The 17,673-nt window shown below is 42.8% G+C and overlaps 1 protein-coding gene across 10 annotated transcripts in view; it reads left to right on the plus strand.

Moving 5' to 3' along the window:
* The window catches only part of Epb41 (erythrocyte membrane protein band 4.1), a 158,567-nt gene that overhangs the window by 71,392 nt on the left and 69,502 nt on the right, over positions 1–17,673 (plus strand). For all 10 annotated transcript variants that reach the window (XM_032896859.1, XM_032896852.1, XM_032896843.1 and 7 more), the window contains 3 exons: positions 526–735; positions 4,317–4,421; positions 7,438–7,480. In XM_032896859.1, the coding sequence (XP_032752750.1) occupies positions 682–735; positions 4,317–4,421; positions 7,438–7,480 (202 nt within the window). In that variant the 5' untranslated portion in view covers positions 526–681. The remainder of the gene's footprint in view (positions 1–525; positions 736–4,316; positions 4,422–7,437; positions 7,481–17,673) is intronic.

Consider the following 17,673-nt stretch of genomic DNA (forward strand, 5'->3'; position numbering starts at 1 on the left):
GGGTTGCCGGAGAGGCCAACCTCAGTCTTCCTCTTCCTTCCTTCAGCCTTGTTTGGATGTTCCAAGGCAGAGTCACAGTGTTTAGCCTGGTACCTTCATGTGCTTAATGCAGAGATGTAGAAGATGAGAAGGCCTCATGAACTTTTAGCTGTTTGTAAAATGTAAAGCCTGTGACAAATCACTTTATCTTCAGTCCACAAAGTGACCTTGCTAAAGCTGATGATCACAGAAGAGGGACAACAAAAACTTGATGAGCACCATATTATATAACTCGGAGAGCAGGGGATTGGTGTCCCACAGTCACTGACCAATTTGATAGGATTCCACCTGAACATCTTTAGATAAATCATAATACCTTTTAGAAAGATATGATATAGGTAATATAATTCAAATTATTTTTGCTTTGATAGCTTTTTTTTCTGTTCCTATCTTTATCGGTGGGGGTGCTCTATTATTTACGATAGGTGGTAGTGTGTGGCTTGTTTTTGAGTACCTTTTCAGTGACTTAGTGTCATGGATGTGTAGCCAGCTCAGGAGGAACACAGAGAGGATCCAGATTCGGAAACGAAGGAAGGAGAAGGGATTGAGGAGTGCTCTGGAACGGAGGCAAAAGAGGACCCAGAATCAAGAGCGGAGAGAGAGCCCGAGGCCTCCCAGAAGCCCATCAGGAGACACAGGAACATGCATTGCAAGGTCTCCCTGTTGGACGACACAGTCTACGAATGCGTTGTGGAGGTGAGTCCTTTTAATCCTGGAGGTCAGAGCGCTCACAGTCACCTCTCGTGGGGCTGCTACACACAAGGCCCACCCCAAGGCATTCTGTGGGTGGAAATGTTGGCAGTGGCTTTCTGGAAATGAAGTGACAGGAAAGTCGTGAGTTTTATTTTTTCCTCCCTGAATCTGTTAAGATCTGGGGACTTAAAGACATTTTTTTTTTCAAAAGTAAGTTATGTATGTATGTATGTATGTATAACCAAATCTTCGAAAATAGTTTGAATTTCCAACTATCCTGTAATTATGTTTGAAAAGCACCTGCCATGCAGCTATGAGTTCACATTCCTAGAACCCACACAAAGCTGGCTGCATTAGTGTCTATAATCCCTGTCCTCTTGCAAGGAGGTGAGCACAGAGACAGGAGAGTTCCAGTAAGTTGGTGAGCAGAATGCCTGGTGTAGGAACTGATGGTTCCCTCTTTCAAATAAGTTACAAGGCAAGGGACTGACACCTAAGGTTGTTTTCTGGCCCACATGCATGCTGTGGAGTCACACACATACTCACATACATACATGTTATGTGTACATACATAAACATACACTCAGAGAGACAGAGGTCAAATAAATAAATACTTTAAAAGGAAGTTACATGGCTGGAGTGATGACTTAGATCATTTGCTGTCCTCGCAGAGAACTGAGTTTGGTTCCCAGTACCATATGGGCATATGATGGCCTACAGCTGTCTATGACTCCTATTCCAGGGGATCCATCCACTTACATCCATACATCCACTTATATCCAGGGGACATCCACTTACAGCCTCCTCAGGCACCTGCAAACAGGTGATGCACACGAATTCATGTAGAGACACACACACACACACACACACACACACACACACACACACATACATACACACTCACAACACACATACACAGACACACACACAGACACACACACACGCACACCCACACTCACACACAGGCTATTTCTGACATTTCTATTCCCCCAGCCTCCGTCATTCATTGTATCTGATATGTCTTTAGTCCCATGAGATAGAGTATAGAAGTAAAAATTACATAATGCCCTTTATATATGCACACCACTTCTTAAAACCTCTCATCTTTATGAAAGAATCAGTAATTGAATCGGAATTGAATAAATGCAGGTATTTAGTTTCTTCGTTCCTTCGGGCCGAGCTGAGACCTCTGCTAACTGTTGCTCTAACCAGAACGGTAGTCGCAGTCATGCTGTGTTTGCTGTGTGCGCAGTTATCGCAAGTACTGATGGCTCTTACGATGAAATGTGCGAGTCGTGCTTGGACTTCGTTATTACTGGCCAAATCTTGTACATATGTAATGTATTCAACCACAAGCATTCTAAAATCTTACATATAGAATACAAATTATTTTTAACTTTGTGATTGTGGTGGTGCTGGGACAGGACTCCTGCGGCTTAGGCTGGCCTTCAAGTCGTCATGTAGCCTAAGATGATTTGAACTCCTAACCCCTGCCTCCTGCGTCTGTTTCCAGGATTATAGGCATGGACTACTCTGCCTGACTCAAAGATGTTATTTCTGTAGTAAAAAATATAAAGATTTGTGCAATTATAGATAGATAAAAATAGCCAGAAGTTTTCAACAAATGAGCTTTAGTAATAAAATAAATTGACTTCTTTAAGTTGGATTTTGGATTTTTTTAGAACTCCCGAATTTGGGAATTATGAAAAAAGGGGTTAGGGAAATGTACCTGGTTTTTCAAATCACTGACCATCATTTAGGGTGAAATCAGGAAAAAAGGTGAAGAAAATGATGCCATATAAATGAGTTAATGCTGAATGAACAATTATGAAAATTACTAAGTCATTTAAATTGATTCATTAAAAGAGGCTATGTCAAGTGTATGTACTAAAAAGATCTATACAGCTAGGGCGTAGTTCAGTAATAGCACAGGTTCATAACACACACAAGGCTCTGGGTTTGGTCCCCATAACGGGAAAAAAAAGGTATATAAATTTTGAAGTATTTTTGTATACATTTCTCAGAAGACATTAACATGCTTCTGGTTTGTTTGTTTTTCAGTAAACTGGTGTAAAAATCTTATTTTACAGCTGAACCAGCCATTGTTAATTGAAATGACACAGTTGATTAGCTGGTAAATAGTGGAGCCAGCTCGTTGTTCTAACTTTAATTCATAGCCTGTGGATTAGGGCATTCATTCTTCCTTATAAGCAAGAGTCTAAGTACCCAACGCTGTTTGAGTCTGTAAAGATAATGGTTTGTAACACTACAGAATCGCTCCTGTAACCACCAGTGTCTGTAGGCTGTCTATTTCCTACCTCTCAGGAAGAGACTGTAGGGAGTTCAGGTATAGGTCATTCTTATTGCTACTTATTTTGAAAATGATTTCCACAGCCACAATTATCTCTGTTGACAGGTTTAGCCAGTAACTGAGTTGATGAACGTTGTGGTGAATATTATTTGGGTGTCTCTACCCCAACTTAGATCACTTAGCCTTCAAATAAAAGACACAAAACCTTTACGTTTATAAAAAGCCTTGAAAGCATTAGAGCTGGGCAGATGTCAACCCTCTGCTATTTTGTCTCCTTCCTGTCAAGAACCCCGAGATATCACTTGACATGTTTCACCTGGGCTGCTCCTACACCAACAGGCCGGCCCTCATCGCCATGAGCTCAAGATCCACCTACATACACCTCAGCAGCTCCTTCCTCTCTCCTTCCTCCCTCCTCCTCCTCTCTGTCTGTCTCTCTCTCTCTCTCTCTCTCTCTCTCTCTCTGCCTCAGACCCCAAACCTGGGAACTGAAGCCCTGCCCACCTCTCTTCTGCCCAACTACAGGCTGTACTCATCTTTATTAACCAGTCACAGATAACTTGGGGGAGGGGCAGTATTTATACAGTAAAAGCTGATGTATGTGAAGATCTTGTCTTGAGGCAATTAGACCTGGGGTTACAGAATTTAACATTATAATACAGAGCAACAGACCAAACCTCAACAGATCATGGTAACTGGTTGTGACCCATAGCATAATTCAGGAAACACTGCACAAAAAATTATGGGGCAGGGGTTGGAGTAGAACATGACTGTGAGAATATGCACACACAAGTGTGCTTGGTTGGGTGTGGCAGTAAATGCCTGTTGTCCTAGCACTTAAGATTCTCACACTGGGGTTGGGGATTTAGCTCAGTGGTAGAGCACTTGCCTAGGAAGCGCAAGGCCCTGGGTTCGGTCCCCAGCTCCGGAAAAAAAGAACCAAAAAAAAAAAAAAAAAAAAAAAAAAGATTCTCACACTGGAGGATGACATAGTGAGGTCCTGCGTTGAGGGTGTGACGTTTTGGAGATGGAGAAAGAGGGGAGATGGGATTTTACTTAGCCTTGTCGCTATTTCCAAAATGCTGTAACATGTTGCATTTATAAACTGGTGTATCAAAGAAGAGGAATTTTACAAATTATGTTCTGTGCAGTCATCCGAGAATGTATTTGTTACAAAAGGTAAAAGAGGGAATTGGAAAATCACACTTTTTGAAAATTCTGGTGATGAATGCAAGAATAAAGAACCTTAACTAGCATGTCTGTATCTTCACAGAAACATGCTAAGGGACAAGACCTGCTTAAGCGAGTATGTGAACACCTCAACCTGTTGGAAGAAGACTACTTTGGTTTAGCCGTGTGGGACAGCACAACCTCCAAGGTAAGGAGACTGCAGCGGAAGCTCCTGGCAGATTCCCCTTCTCATGTAGGTGACAGTGTTTATACCTGCCTCTCCAGGACATCCATGCACATAGTGGTCTCTCGTATTCTCAGGTTTTCCTTCTAGAATTTACAGGGGGCGGGGGGAGCACATTATTACTAAGGTGCTTTTTCTCATCATCAAGAGAAACTGAAGTTCAGCAGGATTGTCTCATAGCAGGGTTATAGAGCTAATGAACGGTGGGAGCTTATCCCTTATACTTTAGACCTCTATGTGTTCTCAGTCCCAGCCTCTACTATAGTCACACTTCCTATGACTGTCATTCCTTTATCTTAAACCTTCAGCGGCTCCCACTTTCCTAGAACCTGATGGGGCCCGAGTTTCCCAGCATAGAGTACTGTCTCCATGTCCAGCATAGAGTACTGTCTCCATGTCCAGCATAGAGTACTGTCTCCATGTCCAGCATAGAGTACTGTCTCCATGTCCAGCATAGAGTACTGTCTCCATGTCCAGCATAGAGTACCGTCTCCATGTCCAGCATAGAGTACTGTCTCCATGTCCAGCATAGAGTACCGTCTCCATGTCCAGCATAGAGTACCGTCTCCATGTCCAGCATAGAGTACTGTCTCCATGTCCAGCATAGAGTACCGTCTCCATGTCCTGGCCCTTCTGTACTTCTAGTTGTCCTCTGTCTTCCATGACTACCTCTGAGCTCAAGTTGTGCTGAACTAGGCACAGGAGCTGTTTTGTACTCTGTACCTGTCTAATTACTTTCATTTCTTCTTTGTCTGACTGACTTCTGCATCTCAAGACTCAGATTTCCCCTATACCGGGAGAGATGTTTCTAAAGTTCCTTCAGGTCTGTGCTCTGAGATGCTCTGGGCTTCAGCATAGCATCACCACAGTCACACCCAGGGTGAACAAATGGCTGCTCACCACTCATCTCTCATTAGTGACTGCTCCTTAAGTGTTAATTTAGTCTTTTTGTTTGTTTGTTTTTAAATTTTACGTGCATTGGTATTTTGCGTACGTGTACATATTCGTGAAGGTGCCAGATCCCCTGAAACTGGAGTTATAGACAGTTGTGAGCCACCATGTGGATGCTGGAAATTCAACCTGGGTCCTCTGGAAAGCAGCCAGTGTTCTTCACTGCTGAGCCATCTCTCCAGCCCTAGTCTTTTCTTCATAACCACAGTGTCATCCACATGGGATCATCCCTCAACATTTGTTAGCTGAATACAATACCAAGAATTGAATATTTTAAATTGAGCAAAGAAGTACACATACTGATTTTATTATTAATAAAAGGTTTTGTTTCTGCTTTTGATGTGTTTTTAACCTCAGCCTCCAATCTTGTTCAAAAATTATAAATTGTATTACTCCATTTTCTGCATGGGGTTAGGATTAGGGGTTGCTCATGTATGGAGGTCAGAGGACAACTTTTGGGAGTTGGTGTCCTCCTTCTACCACAAGGCTTGGAGCTTAGACTCAGACTCGGAGAACAGGGGCTGCTTTTACCTGCTTAGTCATCTCACCTAAGCAGTAAGAGATTCTGTAAGAGAGCTTAGACTTTGAAGGTCCCAAGTGATTCACACAAATCTGGATTTGCCTTCTTCAGTGTCAGCTTGGTGGGGATTTTAGCCCCAGAGTCGTGGAATTGCTTATGGAATCTCTGGAGTGGAGAGTCAGAAAATCTCTTAAAACAGTGGAGCACCCTGCTGTGGGTGCCATTAGTGAACATTTTGGGGTGCATATAAGCCAAGGGTTTTCAGACGTTCCACCAAGTTTAGCATTTATGTTTAAATCCCCTTGCCTTTGACCAAATGAGAGGCAAAAGAAAGCACTCAGGTTCTTCTCTGCGACAGGACTCCAACAAGTGTGCGGTTAATTTTTATGTGAGTGTGTATGTGCTGTGTGTGAGTGTGTCATGTAGTGCCACGTATATATGTGTGTGTATGAGTGTGTGAGTGTGTGTATGTGTGTGTATGGGTGTGTGTCTGAGTGTGTATGTATGTGTGTGTGTGTGTGTGTGTGGACTACTAAGCCTGGGAACCTTGCATATGTAAGCAGCATGTACTCTACCAATGGGTTTCATCCAAAATGTGTATATATCTTGTAGTTTTAAACCGTTTAATATAGTTTAAATTCTAATGTTGTAAATATGCTGAGTGTGGTGGTACATACCTTAATTCCAGCCCTTGGGAGACAGAGGCAGACAGATTTCTGTGAGTTCAGGGCTAACCTGGTCTACATACAGAGTTCTAGACCATCTAGCCTATCTCAAAACAAAACATTCTGAATAATACTAGAGATTTAGCAGATTTTGTCTTTAAATATCTACCCTAGAGGCCTGTGAAGGGTTGTTAAAGCCCTTTAAAGCGCCATTATGTTGCAGGGGATACTGTAGGTTGAAGAGGCCTGCTCTAGTGATGTGTACACTCTTAAGTGGGGTGGAAGAACATAGAAGGGAGAGGGAAGAGGGAAGATCGGGGAGAGGGAAGATCTATTCATTCAGTAAACATTAACTGGGTAATGAACCATGCACCAGAGGCTGTGCTGACATAGAAAATCTGAACAAGACCAGAGGTTAGAGGAGAACACAAGATCAGGAAGTTGTCAATCATTCCCAGTTCTAGATCTTTACTAATCTTTCCCACGTCCTATAAATGGCACATGTTTGCTTCACATTTGCTGTTTATAAGCAGACTTACATGTATGAGGAGCTCTGTAAGAGGGACACTATGACAAAATTCACATTTTAGAGATGAGGGAACTTAGGCACAGAGGGGCTTGAGTTACTCGGTAGGACATACTGGAGTGTGGGTTCAAACCAACCTCTGGTTCCCTCTTCTGCTGCAGAGAACTACTGTGCTTTGTAAACTTATCGCAAAGGCTTCCAGGGGAAATATAGGCTCATCTGGAGGCATTTTTCCCCAAGGCGGCCAGTGAGCTGCCTCCGTGCTGAATTGTTTGTGTGTCTGGAGCTCTGTGTGAACGCCTTTTCTTCTTTTTACAGACATGGCTGGATTCTGCCAAAGAAATAAAAAAGCAGGTTCGAGGTGAGTAGACACAGCCCTTTTATAGTTCTCTTTCTAGTTGGGCCAGAGGATCTCCAGCCATCACTGGCTGTGAGTCAGGCACCGAGAGGCCTGGCTGTTACAGACTGCTTTGAAATAGAGATAAAACTTTTCCCTGGAAGGAAGGGCCAATTCCATAGTAGAAAAGTATAGTAGAGACTGACACTTTTGAGATGTGGGTCAGATTTTGACTTAAAAACAGACTAACTAGGCAAACTTGGATCAGTAGGAATGGAGGAGAGTAAGAGAAGGTCGGGAAATAGCGAAGAAGAGAAAACGGTCATGAGAATCAGTCAGCCCTCAGAACAGCAGAGATGGAGTCTGCACTGGCCACTTCCTTTAGTTTTCTAGACTGTTGGGTTCTTTTTGCTGTTTGTGTTTCTCTCCCTTCTCTTTCTGGTGTTAGGGACTGGACTTGGGGCCTTACACACAACAACCACATTCACGTGTTTTAGCTTTTTCTCCATGCTTTCCTCTCTGTGTAGTAGCTTCTCCTTTTTGTAATTCCCTTTACCTGTGGTCTGGGAACCTCTGAGTTATGTGCTTCCCTGGGTGGAAATAAGCCTTGTGTGGCCCTGCACCGTCATGTCTAGGCCCCGAGTCACCTTTGGTCCGGCGTACCCACACTGTATACTGTGCACACACACCTGTCGCTTAGTAGCTTGTGAGGTTATCAGATGGACTAGCGTAGGCTCGTGTGAAGTAAGCCTTTCTTCATTTAAGAATGGCTGCAAAGTACAGGAGTCGTCATGTTGGCCTAAGAGAAGCTACAAAGTATGTCCTTTAGGTGGAAAGGTAAGTTCTCAACTTTGAGAGATATGTATATATGTGAGGGAAGTACTTATAGGGTCCAGTACTATTCAAGATTTCAGGTTTCCACGGATGGCCCCGGAGCACACGAGGGAGATGAGGGAGGGTTATTTGTCCACAGCCCTTTTGCAAATATAAGGAAGGAAGATGTGTTTGCCACTGGCTTTCTTTCTGGCAATGGGGCTTCTCTTCCAGCTCGAGCCTGTCTTTTTGTTGCATGCCCTGCTCACTGCTGTTCTGGGATGGAAGTGTGTAGATGGGCATTTCATAGCCACAGACCCAATGAGCTCATTAAGACGGCTTGTCTTGATTAAGGACAGCTAGTGTCACTTTAGCCTCATCTATTCTTGAAGACACTTCCAGGACATGGAGTGGTTGTCACTCATTCTGATTAGCAGATTTTAATTCTGTCACCCAAGCAGAATTGCTCCCTTGTTTCTTGAAACACTTGTTATCATGAAATGGTTTTCTTTAGACCTTACACATGACTATTTTAGAGTGTTGCTTTGTTCTGTTTTTGTTTTAGCACTCTTAAACTAGAGATAAAATAAAAAAAAAACGTTCTTTTGGGCTGGCAACTTTCTGCACTTGTTCTTTACTAGTAAAAGCTTAAGTTTATTATTTTATAATTACTACTTTTGTCATTATTTTGAGGCAGGTTTCACAAGCTATAAATGTACATAGCAAGACTCTATTAAAAATAATAATGATGAGGCCTACTTGGGGCGGTGCATGTTCCTAATGGAAGCTTTTCTAGTGAATTGTATAGAATGTCAGGAAGTGATCTTTATGTGTCAAAAAGGTGTTTTCTTTTTTAACCTTTTCATTATATATTTGGTGTGTACCTTTGGGTAGTTTTGTTTCTTGTGAGTATGCATGTGTCTGTGTATACATGTGCATGTGTGATGAGGCCAGAGAACAGCTTCATGGAGTCAGTTTCTCTGTCCACCTGTACATGGGTTCAGGGGTCAAGTTTAGGTAGCCAGGTTTGTGCAACAAGCGACATCACCTGCTGAGCCATCTCTGTCACCTGCTGAGCCATCTCTGTAGTGCCCATGACGAGTGTAAGTATCATTAAGTCTAATCAGCTAAACTGGTATGAACTGCAAGGTATTTCTAGGCAGATAGGAATTTTTCAAAATTCATACCTATCTGAGAGTCCACATCCTGGGTTTCAGCTACTTCAGGTCCTGCCTCAGAATGAACAAACCGAAAGCTATTAATGCTAGGCATGGTTTTAAAATCCAGTTTTAAAAATCCATGCTGCAGGTAGGCTGTATGAAATCAAAACTTGCAGACAAAAATAGCACAAGGTGAGTCTTCCTAGCCTTGTCTTAGTCACGCAGCTTCTTTTTCTGGAAGCAACCATGGTAACTAATTTCTTGTCTCCCTTCTAGACAAGTCTGAGTGTATGTAAACACACACCCATGGTTGTGTCTGTTTCAATATGCAGCTCCTCTTTTTATATAACAGATATATTGATATATTGCCATATCTTTTGCCTGCCCCCTCTCTCTTCTTCCTTCCTTCCCTCCCTCCTTCCTTCTTCCTTCCCTCCCTCCTTCCTTCCTTTCTTTTTTCCCATCTATCTGCTCATCATCCATCTATATATATTTCATTGATTTTTCTTTTTAAAAATCACATACACCATATGTAAGCAGTTGTCGCGCGCCCAACGTCTCGCCAGCAAGAACGACGCGCGGACACCAGGATCCTTCTGCAGCAAAGCGTTTATTACATCTTGAAGAGGAGAGAGCGAGCCCCAGAATGGCGCTGCTTATATACACCCTAATGTGGCGTGTCCACGCCTGATTGGTTGCTTACCCATGATCTCATAGGCACGCCCCGGAGTGGGCAAAGACCTGGCACGAAGGCACTCTTGCACATGCGCACACAGTTAACTTCCTGAAAGGAAGTCTGCTGGCGTGGCGAAGGCTGGCGCCATCTTGTAATGGCGGAGGCTATCCTGGCCTTCCACGTGGGGTGCAGTGAAAGCCAGGGCCATCTAGTGGTGGCGAATGTTATTGCGGCCCTCTACATCTCCCCCTATTTATTTATTTTATAACAAATCAATTATTTTATAACAAATCATGATCACCCTATCGCGTGCAATGAGGAAACCTCAGCGATGTGCAAGGGCTGATCAAAGGATCACTGAGTCTCTCTCATCCCAGTGCAATGGATCCACAGATCCATGGGGTGTAAGAGCAGAGAACTCAGATACCGAGAGAGTCTCTCTCCTCCCAGTGCAATGGATCCACAGATCCATGGGGTGCAGGAGCAGAGAACTCAGATACCGACTAATTCCTGAGCATAGATAACCAAATTCCAGGGGAGGCCCCTTGTACAATGGCCACAAGTGCTTGAGTGATAACGGCCTTGTCACGTTTCTGTTGAGGTCTGAGTTTGCAAACCAACCATGGTATGAATACTGATCCACAGCATAGGGCTGCATCAAACAGAGCCACTCCCGATAAGTAATGGGCACCTCAGCTGTTACCACCAAGGGCCGTAGTCAAGCCGCTCCTATAATAAAATTTTAGAATTCCCAATTGTTAGCAACTACTCTAGAAAGTTCATCCACTGTGCTTGTCCAACAATAGATTGGGGGAGGGTAACTCCAGACACTGTAGACACAATGTCTGTAGCAGTAATGGCTGCTACAATAGCGTGGAAATTGTCAAGTTCGTTTCCAGGACAGTTCAGGATCAGTCATTCTTCTCTGGAACAACCAGCAGACAATGGAACCATTTCTGAGATCTGTATAACCAGGACAGAGTTCTCCAGTCACTGTAGCTTTACACAGGTGGCTTTCTTGTGGAGCTATAGTCTGTAAAATGACAACACCAGTTACCAGTTAAGGCAGCAAGAGTCACCAGGGAATGAAGGGGGCAGCAACAGCTGGAATCCAGTCTTCTCCAGCAAGCAGCAGTGTACAGAGGGTCAGAGAGCAGGCCTTAGTGGGACGGGACACACGCAGCGGTAACACTGACTGCAGCAACGGCAAAATCTCTGTGATGACAAAGGATGAAGGGAGATCTTCCATCTTCCTCTCAGAGCAGGAATGACTCCAGGGACCCGAACCATGAGAGCTGAATCTTCATGCTCCCAGTATCAGCAAGTCTCAGCAACCACCTCTGGCAGCTGGCATACTCTTGTAGAATCCTGTAGAAAAAACACAAACATTCCCTCTTCCCCATATAAAATATCTGGACAGGAACATGTCACTAAGTGGATCTCTCTCACCTAGGCAGAAGTATGCCTAGTTGTAGGGTGCCATAAACTTTGGCATCCAAATTTTTAAAATTGAAATAAAAGGAGCATATTTTAGCATACAGGGATAACTCCCCCTTTTTATTTATTAAGATATAGTAAAGATATTATTTATTAAGGTAAGTCTTCGAGGATTAAATTGAGGACACTGAGCACTAGTATTTATAAATTGACTTGTATATCAAATTATGGTCTCTAGCATTATTGTATTGGATATATAAAGAATGAGATTTTTACACTAATTGTTCTTATGTAAGGCCTAATATGTATGGTATCTGTCCTCCCTTGTTAAGGAGCCCAGGCAATCCAGTTTAAGTTCTTAAATGGTCTATTAAGGAACAGTATTTAGTGCTCTTAATCACTAAGCCATCTCTCTAGCACCTCACAAACTTTATTTATCTAAACATAAGCATTGATTAGAAATGCCAAATCCTGTAAACAAGGTCCAGATTTAGCCTTATCTAGAAATCCCTGAGTTGGCAGGGTGAGGCTGGGCGTTGAATGTAAGCAACTGGAGTCTTCCTCTTTTCGTGAGGGTGTGTTATCAACTCCATTACCATTTTCTAAGAGCTGGATCTATGGTTCTGTTTAGTTGTCTGAGCCAGAGCACTGAAAGGACAGTGAGTTGTCAGACATTCACACTGAAATCATCACTCACTGATTTTATGTAGAAAACCTGCCTCTAATAAAGCATTAAGTAAATGAAATCAATTGTAAACCACAAGCCACACATTGGCTATCAGTATGTGAATTGAAAGCTTGATTTTTTAACATTTTAAAAACAGTGGCTATAGCACGTAATTTAATAATCTGTGTTGAAGCAATAGAAACTCAAGAGAATAAACAAGTGGTCCAATCATATATGTAGCATTTTCATTAGATGAACCACCTATAAATACAGGAAGCACATTTTCTATGGGTTACATTGAAAGATCCCCGAAGAGACCCTTACTCAAGTCTTGGGAAGTCACAGACCCCAGACACAGGGAGACACAGGGATGTAATATGCAAAGGTGAGGTTTATTACAGAGATCTATTATGGAGATCTCCAGGCCGACACTATGCCACGAGGAGACAGAGGTGTTGACCCCGAGGGCTGGGAGGAAGGGTATTTAAAGGGAGAAACCACAACCCAAGGGGGCAGGGGTGTCTTTGGAAAATCACAAGAAGCTTCCAGTCTCTCAAGATTGCTTAACTTTGTGTTCCCTTTAGTTCCTAGGAGAAGCTTCCAGCTTCTCAAGGTTGTTCTCTTAAGATTCTAATTTAACTTTATGGTCAGCTAGTTCCTGGGAGAGGCTATTATCTTTACCAGGTGGGGAATCGCATATCTAAGGGCCTTATCTTAAGTCCTTTCCTCTAGTTCCTGGGAGAGCAGGCTCTACTTTCAGGTAGAGGGCAGGGTCTGGAATTGGAGGTATTAAGGGCTTCTTATGGGTGGGACAGCATTCCTAAACTTTTGACTTTGTGGCTGCATTTTTTCTTTCAGCATGCACAAATTTGCAGTAAATAAAAAAGCATGCAAAGAGTAAAATCAACTTTGCCTGAAAATTTGTATATGTGATAGGCCAAATATCAGTATTTTGTAATAACCAATTAACTGTTGTTTGGAATAAGATATGTTTCACCAGGTTTCTTTTTAAAATACTTCCATGACTCTAGCCTACAATTTTGTATTAACACAACTGAAGCTTTATCTCCAATGTGGATAACAAAGACCTAAGTCCTCTGGTAAGGTGAGGTACTTTGGCAATTAAGCTTAAAATTAGTTTCAAATATTCTTTTCTGGAGTAGTGTAACAGCTACTCCCCAAATATTAAAGCTCATTTTGAGAGCAAAAGTTTGTAGTAAAAATTTCCATACACACTGAAAGATTCAAAGTTCTAACTTCTTACATTGAAGAAGCAACAAAATTACATAATAAGGCTATTAGCCACTCTTTTGTAAAAATTTTTAATGATATCACTTCATGGGCTCTCTAAAATTATAAGCAAGCTCACAAAATAAAAACTCACAATCGCCAGGATGTAAACAAACTGCATAAAAACAATCCTCTAAATCTATCTTGAAATGGCAGTTGGAGTAAGCAAACTGGCTGTAATGCTCTCACAAGTTCTAAAACCTCATCAGTCCTTCGTAAATCTTGTAACAATCTCTACCTGTTTGATTTTTTTCTTTTAATTAAAAATAAGTTTGAGTTAGTCAAAGTAACACTGGCAATCCTTAATCACAATCTTTAAGTTCTCTTTGTAACACCAGAGCACAATCACAAGGTCACCTGAGTTCTGAGTACGTGATTAGGCAGCTGTCCTTGGGGCAGTGGGATTAGCATTAAAATACAGATAGCTTCAGGGCAAACCACAACTGTGGAAAGCAAAACTCAACCTCCAACAAACTAGTACAAAGTTTGACTGCCAATTCCTATATATGAACGCAGGATGGTGTAGTCTCCAGTACCTCAACAAAGAGACATTGTCCTAAATTCTTTTAGAAGCCTGGTTTCTAGGATAAGAGTTCCATAAAAATATTATCTCAATTTAGACCGGTTTCCCTAGGTTGGCTCATGCCACATGTTGTCGAATGACTTCATCCAAATTACCAGCTTTATGTCAACCTTCTGTTACCAATATTATACCTTTTTAACCATATCCAATAACTTGAAAGCCAATAGTCCATAACCAAGGCAAGTAGAGCATATTTATACATTTAAAACCAATGAGAAACAAATTGAAGTGGCTACACCTATCTTTAATATTTAGACCAAACACCATTTTTACCTTTTTGCTATGATTTTAAGAGAAGCACCTTGTCACCTGTTGAGTCAAGTAATAAGTCAGGGATTTTTCTAAGAGAAACAGCCATCAGCTCCTGTACCAAAGAAGCTGAGGAGCTGCTGGTGTCTTTAGGATCGGCTCGTGCAGACGCTCAGCCTCTGGGCAGCTTCTCCAGCTAACCTAGACTCCTGGCTGCAGGTACAGGGCTCTAAAGGCCTGATTGAAACTGGTTTTTTTTTTATTCATTTGTCCCTTTTTGAAACGAGTTAAAACCAAATCAAGATGTGAACGATTGACAGATAAAGTTTTTACCATTTTTTCTTTTGAACATGAAACATAAAACATTTAAGCAACAAGAAACAAAAACCACAGACATAAACTGACATATAGGGACAGCTTGGTGCACCAAGGACAGACAATAGACAAAGAGGGAAAAAAACAGATGGTGTCAGCAGAGAGGTAGGATTTTCCCTTTCCCACCACTTTCACGGTGACTATCCACTCTAGTGGAGTTGATATGGGCGATGGATTGTATCAATTCCTGGACTAGTCCACCAACGTGTTGAAACCCAATTCCTGTAAGATACTGAGATATATTATCTGAGCAGAATGACTGACATTCGCCAATGGTATGGAAGTGAAACACAGCCCTGAATATTTTTACTCACAACCCAATTACATTAACTCCATCAAGCTGTGCATGGGCATTGAGATGTCCTTTTGTTTGATTCTCCTGAATAAATTTTCAGGCGGTCTGCCTCTATCAAGTCTGATCAGTATGACTCTGCAAATCTTATAGAGCCTGATCACACCTTTTACCAGCACAAAGACAAAATTTTTCTCCCAAAATACTGTGTTCCTTTTATCTCCTTTTCTTTTCATTTTTTCTTTAGAGACCTTTTCTCCCTCCGACATACTTTCTTGTTGTTCTGTAAGGACCCTCTGACCTGTCCTAACGGCTGTAATGGCTTCCCACACAAAGAAAAAAATAAACAAAATTACCAGCCTTGCCCACAAAGGATCCATAACTTTCGGTTTCTTTACAGTGGCTCTCCACCTAGGCCCATATCTTTCTTCTTCATAGCGAGCTGCCTCATCTTCTAAATCCTCTTCCTCAGAGGGGCTAAGCTCGTCTGTTTCTGAACTATCAAGCCCCAAAGCCTCTAACTCCTCTACCGGATAAAGGCTTTTTTTTCTTTCTTTCTTTTTTTCGGGGTTTTCTCCTCCTTTCCCTGTTTCTCTCCCGGGGCGTTCTTTCCCCTATCTCTCGCTTCCTCGGATCTAAAGTCTTTGGAAGGGCCTGTTTTCTTATGTGTACCTTTTCTCTTTGAGCTCTTTAATCTTTCATCCCGCTCTGTTTCTGACATGCTGTATCAAGACCAAACATGCCTCTCAGAGCTTACCTCTCGACCTGCAGTTCTGGACCCTCTCCATGAGCGGAGGCTCTCCTCCCTCCGGCGATGGTGTGGCATTTGTCTCAGGTTTCTTGGCACCAAATGTCGCGCGCATAACGTCTCGCCAGCAAGAACGACGCCACGACACCAGGATCCTTCTGCAGCAAAGCGTTTATTACATCTTGAAGAGGAGAGGCCCCAGAATGGCGCTGCTTATACACCCTAATGTGGCGTGTCCACGCCTGATTGGTTGCTTACCCATGATCTCATAAACGGCACCCCGGAGTGGGCAAAGACCTGCAAAGGCACTCTTGCACATCGACACAGTTAACTTCCTGAAAGGAAGTCTGCTGGCGTGGCGAAGGCTGGCGCCATCTTGTAATGGCGGAGGCTATCCTGGCCTTCCACGTGGGGTGCAGTGAAAGCCAGGGCCATCTAGTGGTGGCGAATGTTATTGCGGCCCTCTACAAGCAGTCATGTCTGTGTGTTTCAAGTTAGTCCTCCAGTTGTTAATTTCCTGTTACATTCATGTTTACATTTGTGAATGTGTCTCTGCGCTTGCTAAGTGTCTACAGATACATTTCATTCATTCATTCATTCATTCATCCATTCATTTATCTATCTTGGTGAGTGTATGTGTGTGAGTGATTGTGTGTGTATAGGTACGCACCCCTGCATGGAGGGCAGAGACCAACTTCGGGCCCCATCTTTGGGCACACTCACTGAGTGTGCTGGCTCGCTGGCCTGCAAGTGTCAGGCATCGCTGTCTCTGTCTCCCTGGCACTAGGATTACAAAAGCGTGTCACCACGCCCAACATTATTCTTTGCTGTGGGTCTTTGGAACCAGGTTGAGGTTTTCATCAAAACAACTGCTTCAACAACTGGACTATCCCGACCCAGACTCTTAGAAGTCGATAAAGCTGGGGATGGGCTATAGAGCAGTGGTAGAGCACTTATCCAGCACATGCCAATAAACAAAACACCAAAAATTTAAATTGCAGGAGGAATTGGACAAAATATAAAGACTATATTACAAAATCCCTATCCCCTGTCTACTCAGCATTAACATGTGTTCACGTGTGTTCACGTGTGTTCACGTGTGTTAGCGTGCGTTAGCGTTTTGTTTAGACTCTCAGCTTTCTCTTCAGTCACATCTCTTCCTTTCCGTAGAGGTCTGTAGTCCACTTGGGGGACTCCTTCCAGCTCTGTTTTTATTCTTTTCCTGTAAATGTAGTTGTGTGTGTGTGTGTGTGTGTGTGTGTGTGTGTGTGTGTGTGTGTGTGTCTTATGTTCCTTTTGCTCCCAAATAACTGTGGGGCATTTCTACATCAGCTCAAGCCTGTTTTAGCTCCCGAATAAAAGCCACAGAGACCTAGCATTTTTATTAACGAGCTTGAAGCACGAAGATGCAGGTTCTGAGCTATTCTGGCTGTGCTGCCTGTTACCAAGCCACATGCCCTGTTACTTGCCATCTGGTCTTACCCTGGCTCACTCCGCTCCATGTGTGTCCTCGTAGCTGTTTTACCATCTCGACCTTGCTCTGGTCCCTTGACCAGAGAGACTGGGGTCAGAAGTCCTCCCTCTTCTCTTCTGCTCAGTTAATTGGCCGATCAGCTCTTCATTAACCAGTCGGAGGTGGTAGAAAACAATTTTTACATAACATTGACACTGGAGATGCTTGACTTTGCCCATCTGGACTGCAGCCAGCTGTCTGGGCACAGAAGTTGGCATCTGAATACACAGTGTATAAACCGTCCCTCAGCATTAGCATACAGCCATCCCTGCTTACAACCCACAGTACCTGCTTTTTCCTTTACTTTGAAATTTCCTTAGAGTCAGCCTTTTGTATCTTCTGCGCTTAGGTGTTATTTTCTCTTGCCAGCTTTCTCTTCAGGTCCTGTATTTTCTAGATTCTAAAGAGGGCTCT

Source organism: Rattus rattus, chromosome 1 (genome assembly GCF_011064425.1).
Source record: "Rattus rattus isolate New Zealand chromosome 1, Rrattus_CSIRO_v1, whole genome shotgun sequence".
In the NCBI taxonomy this organism is placed as follows: Eukaryota; Metazoa; Chordata; class Mammalia; order Rodentia; family Muridae; genus Rattus; species Rattus rattus.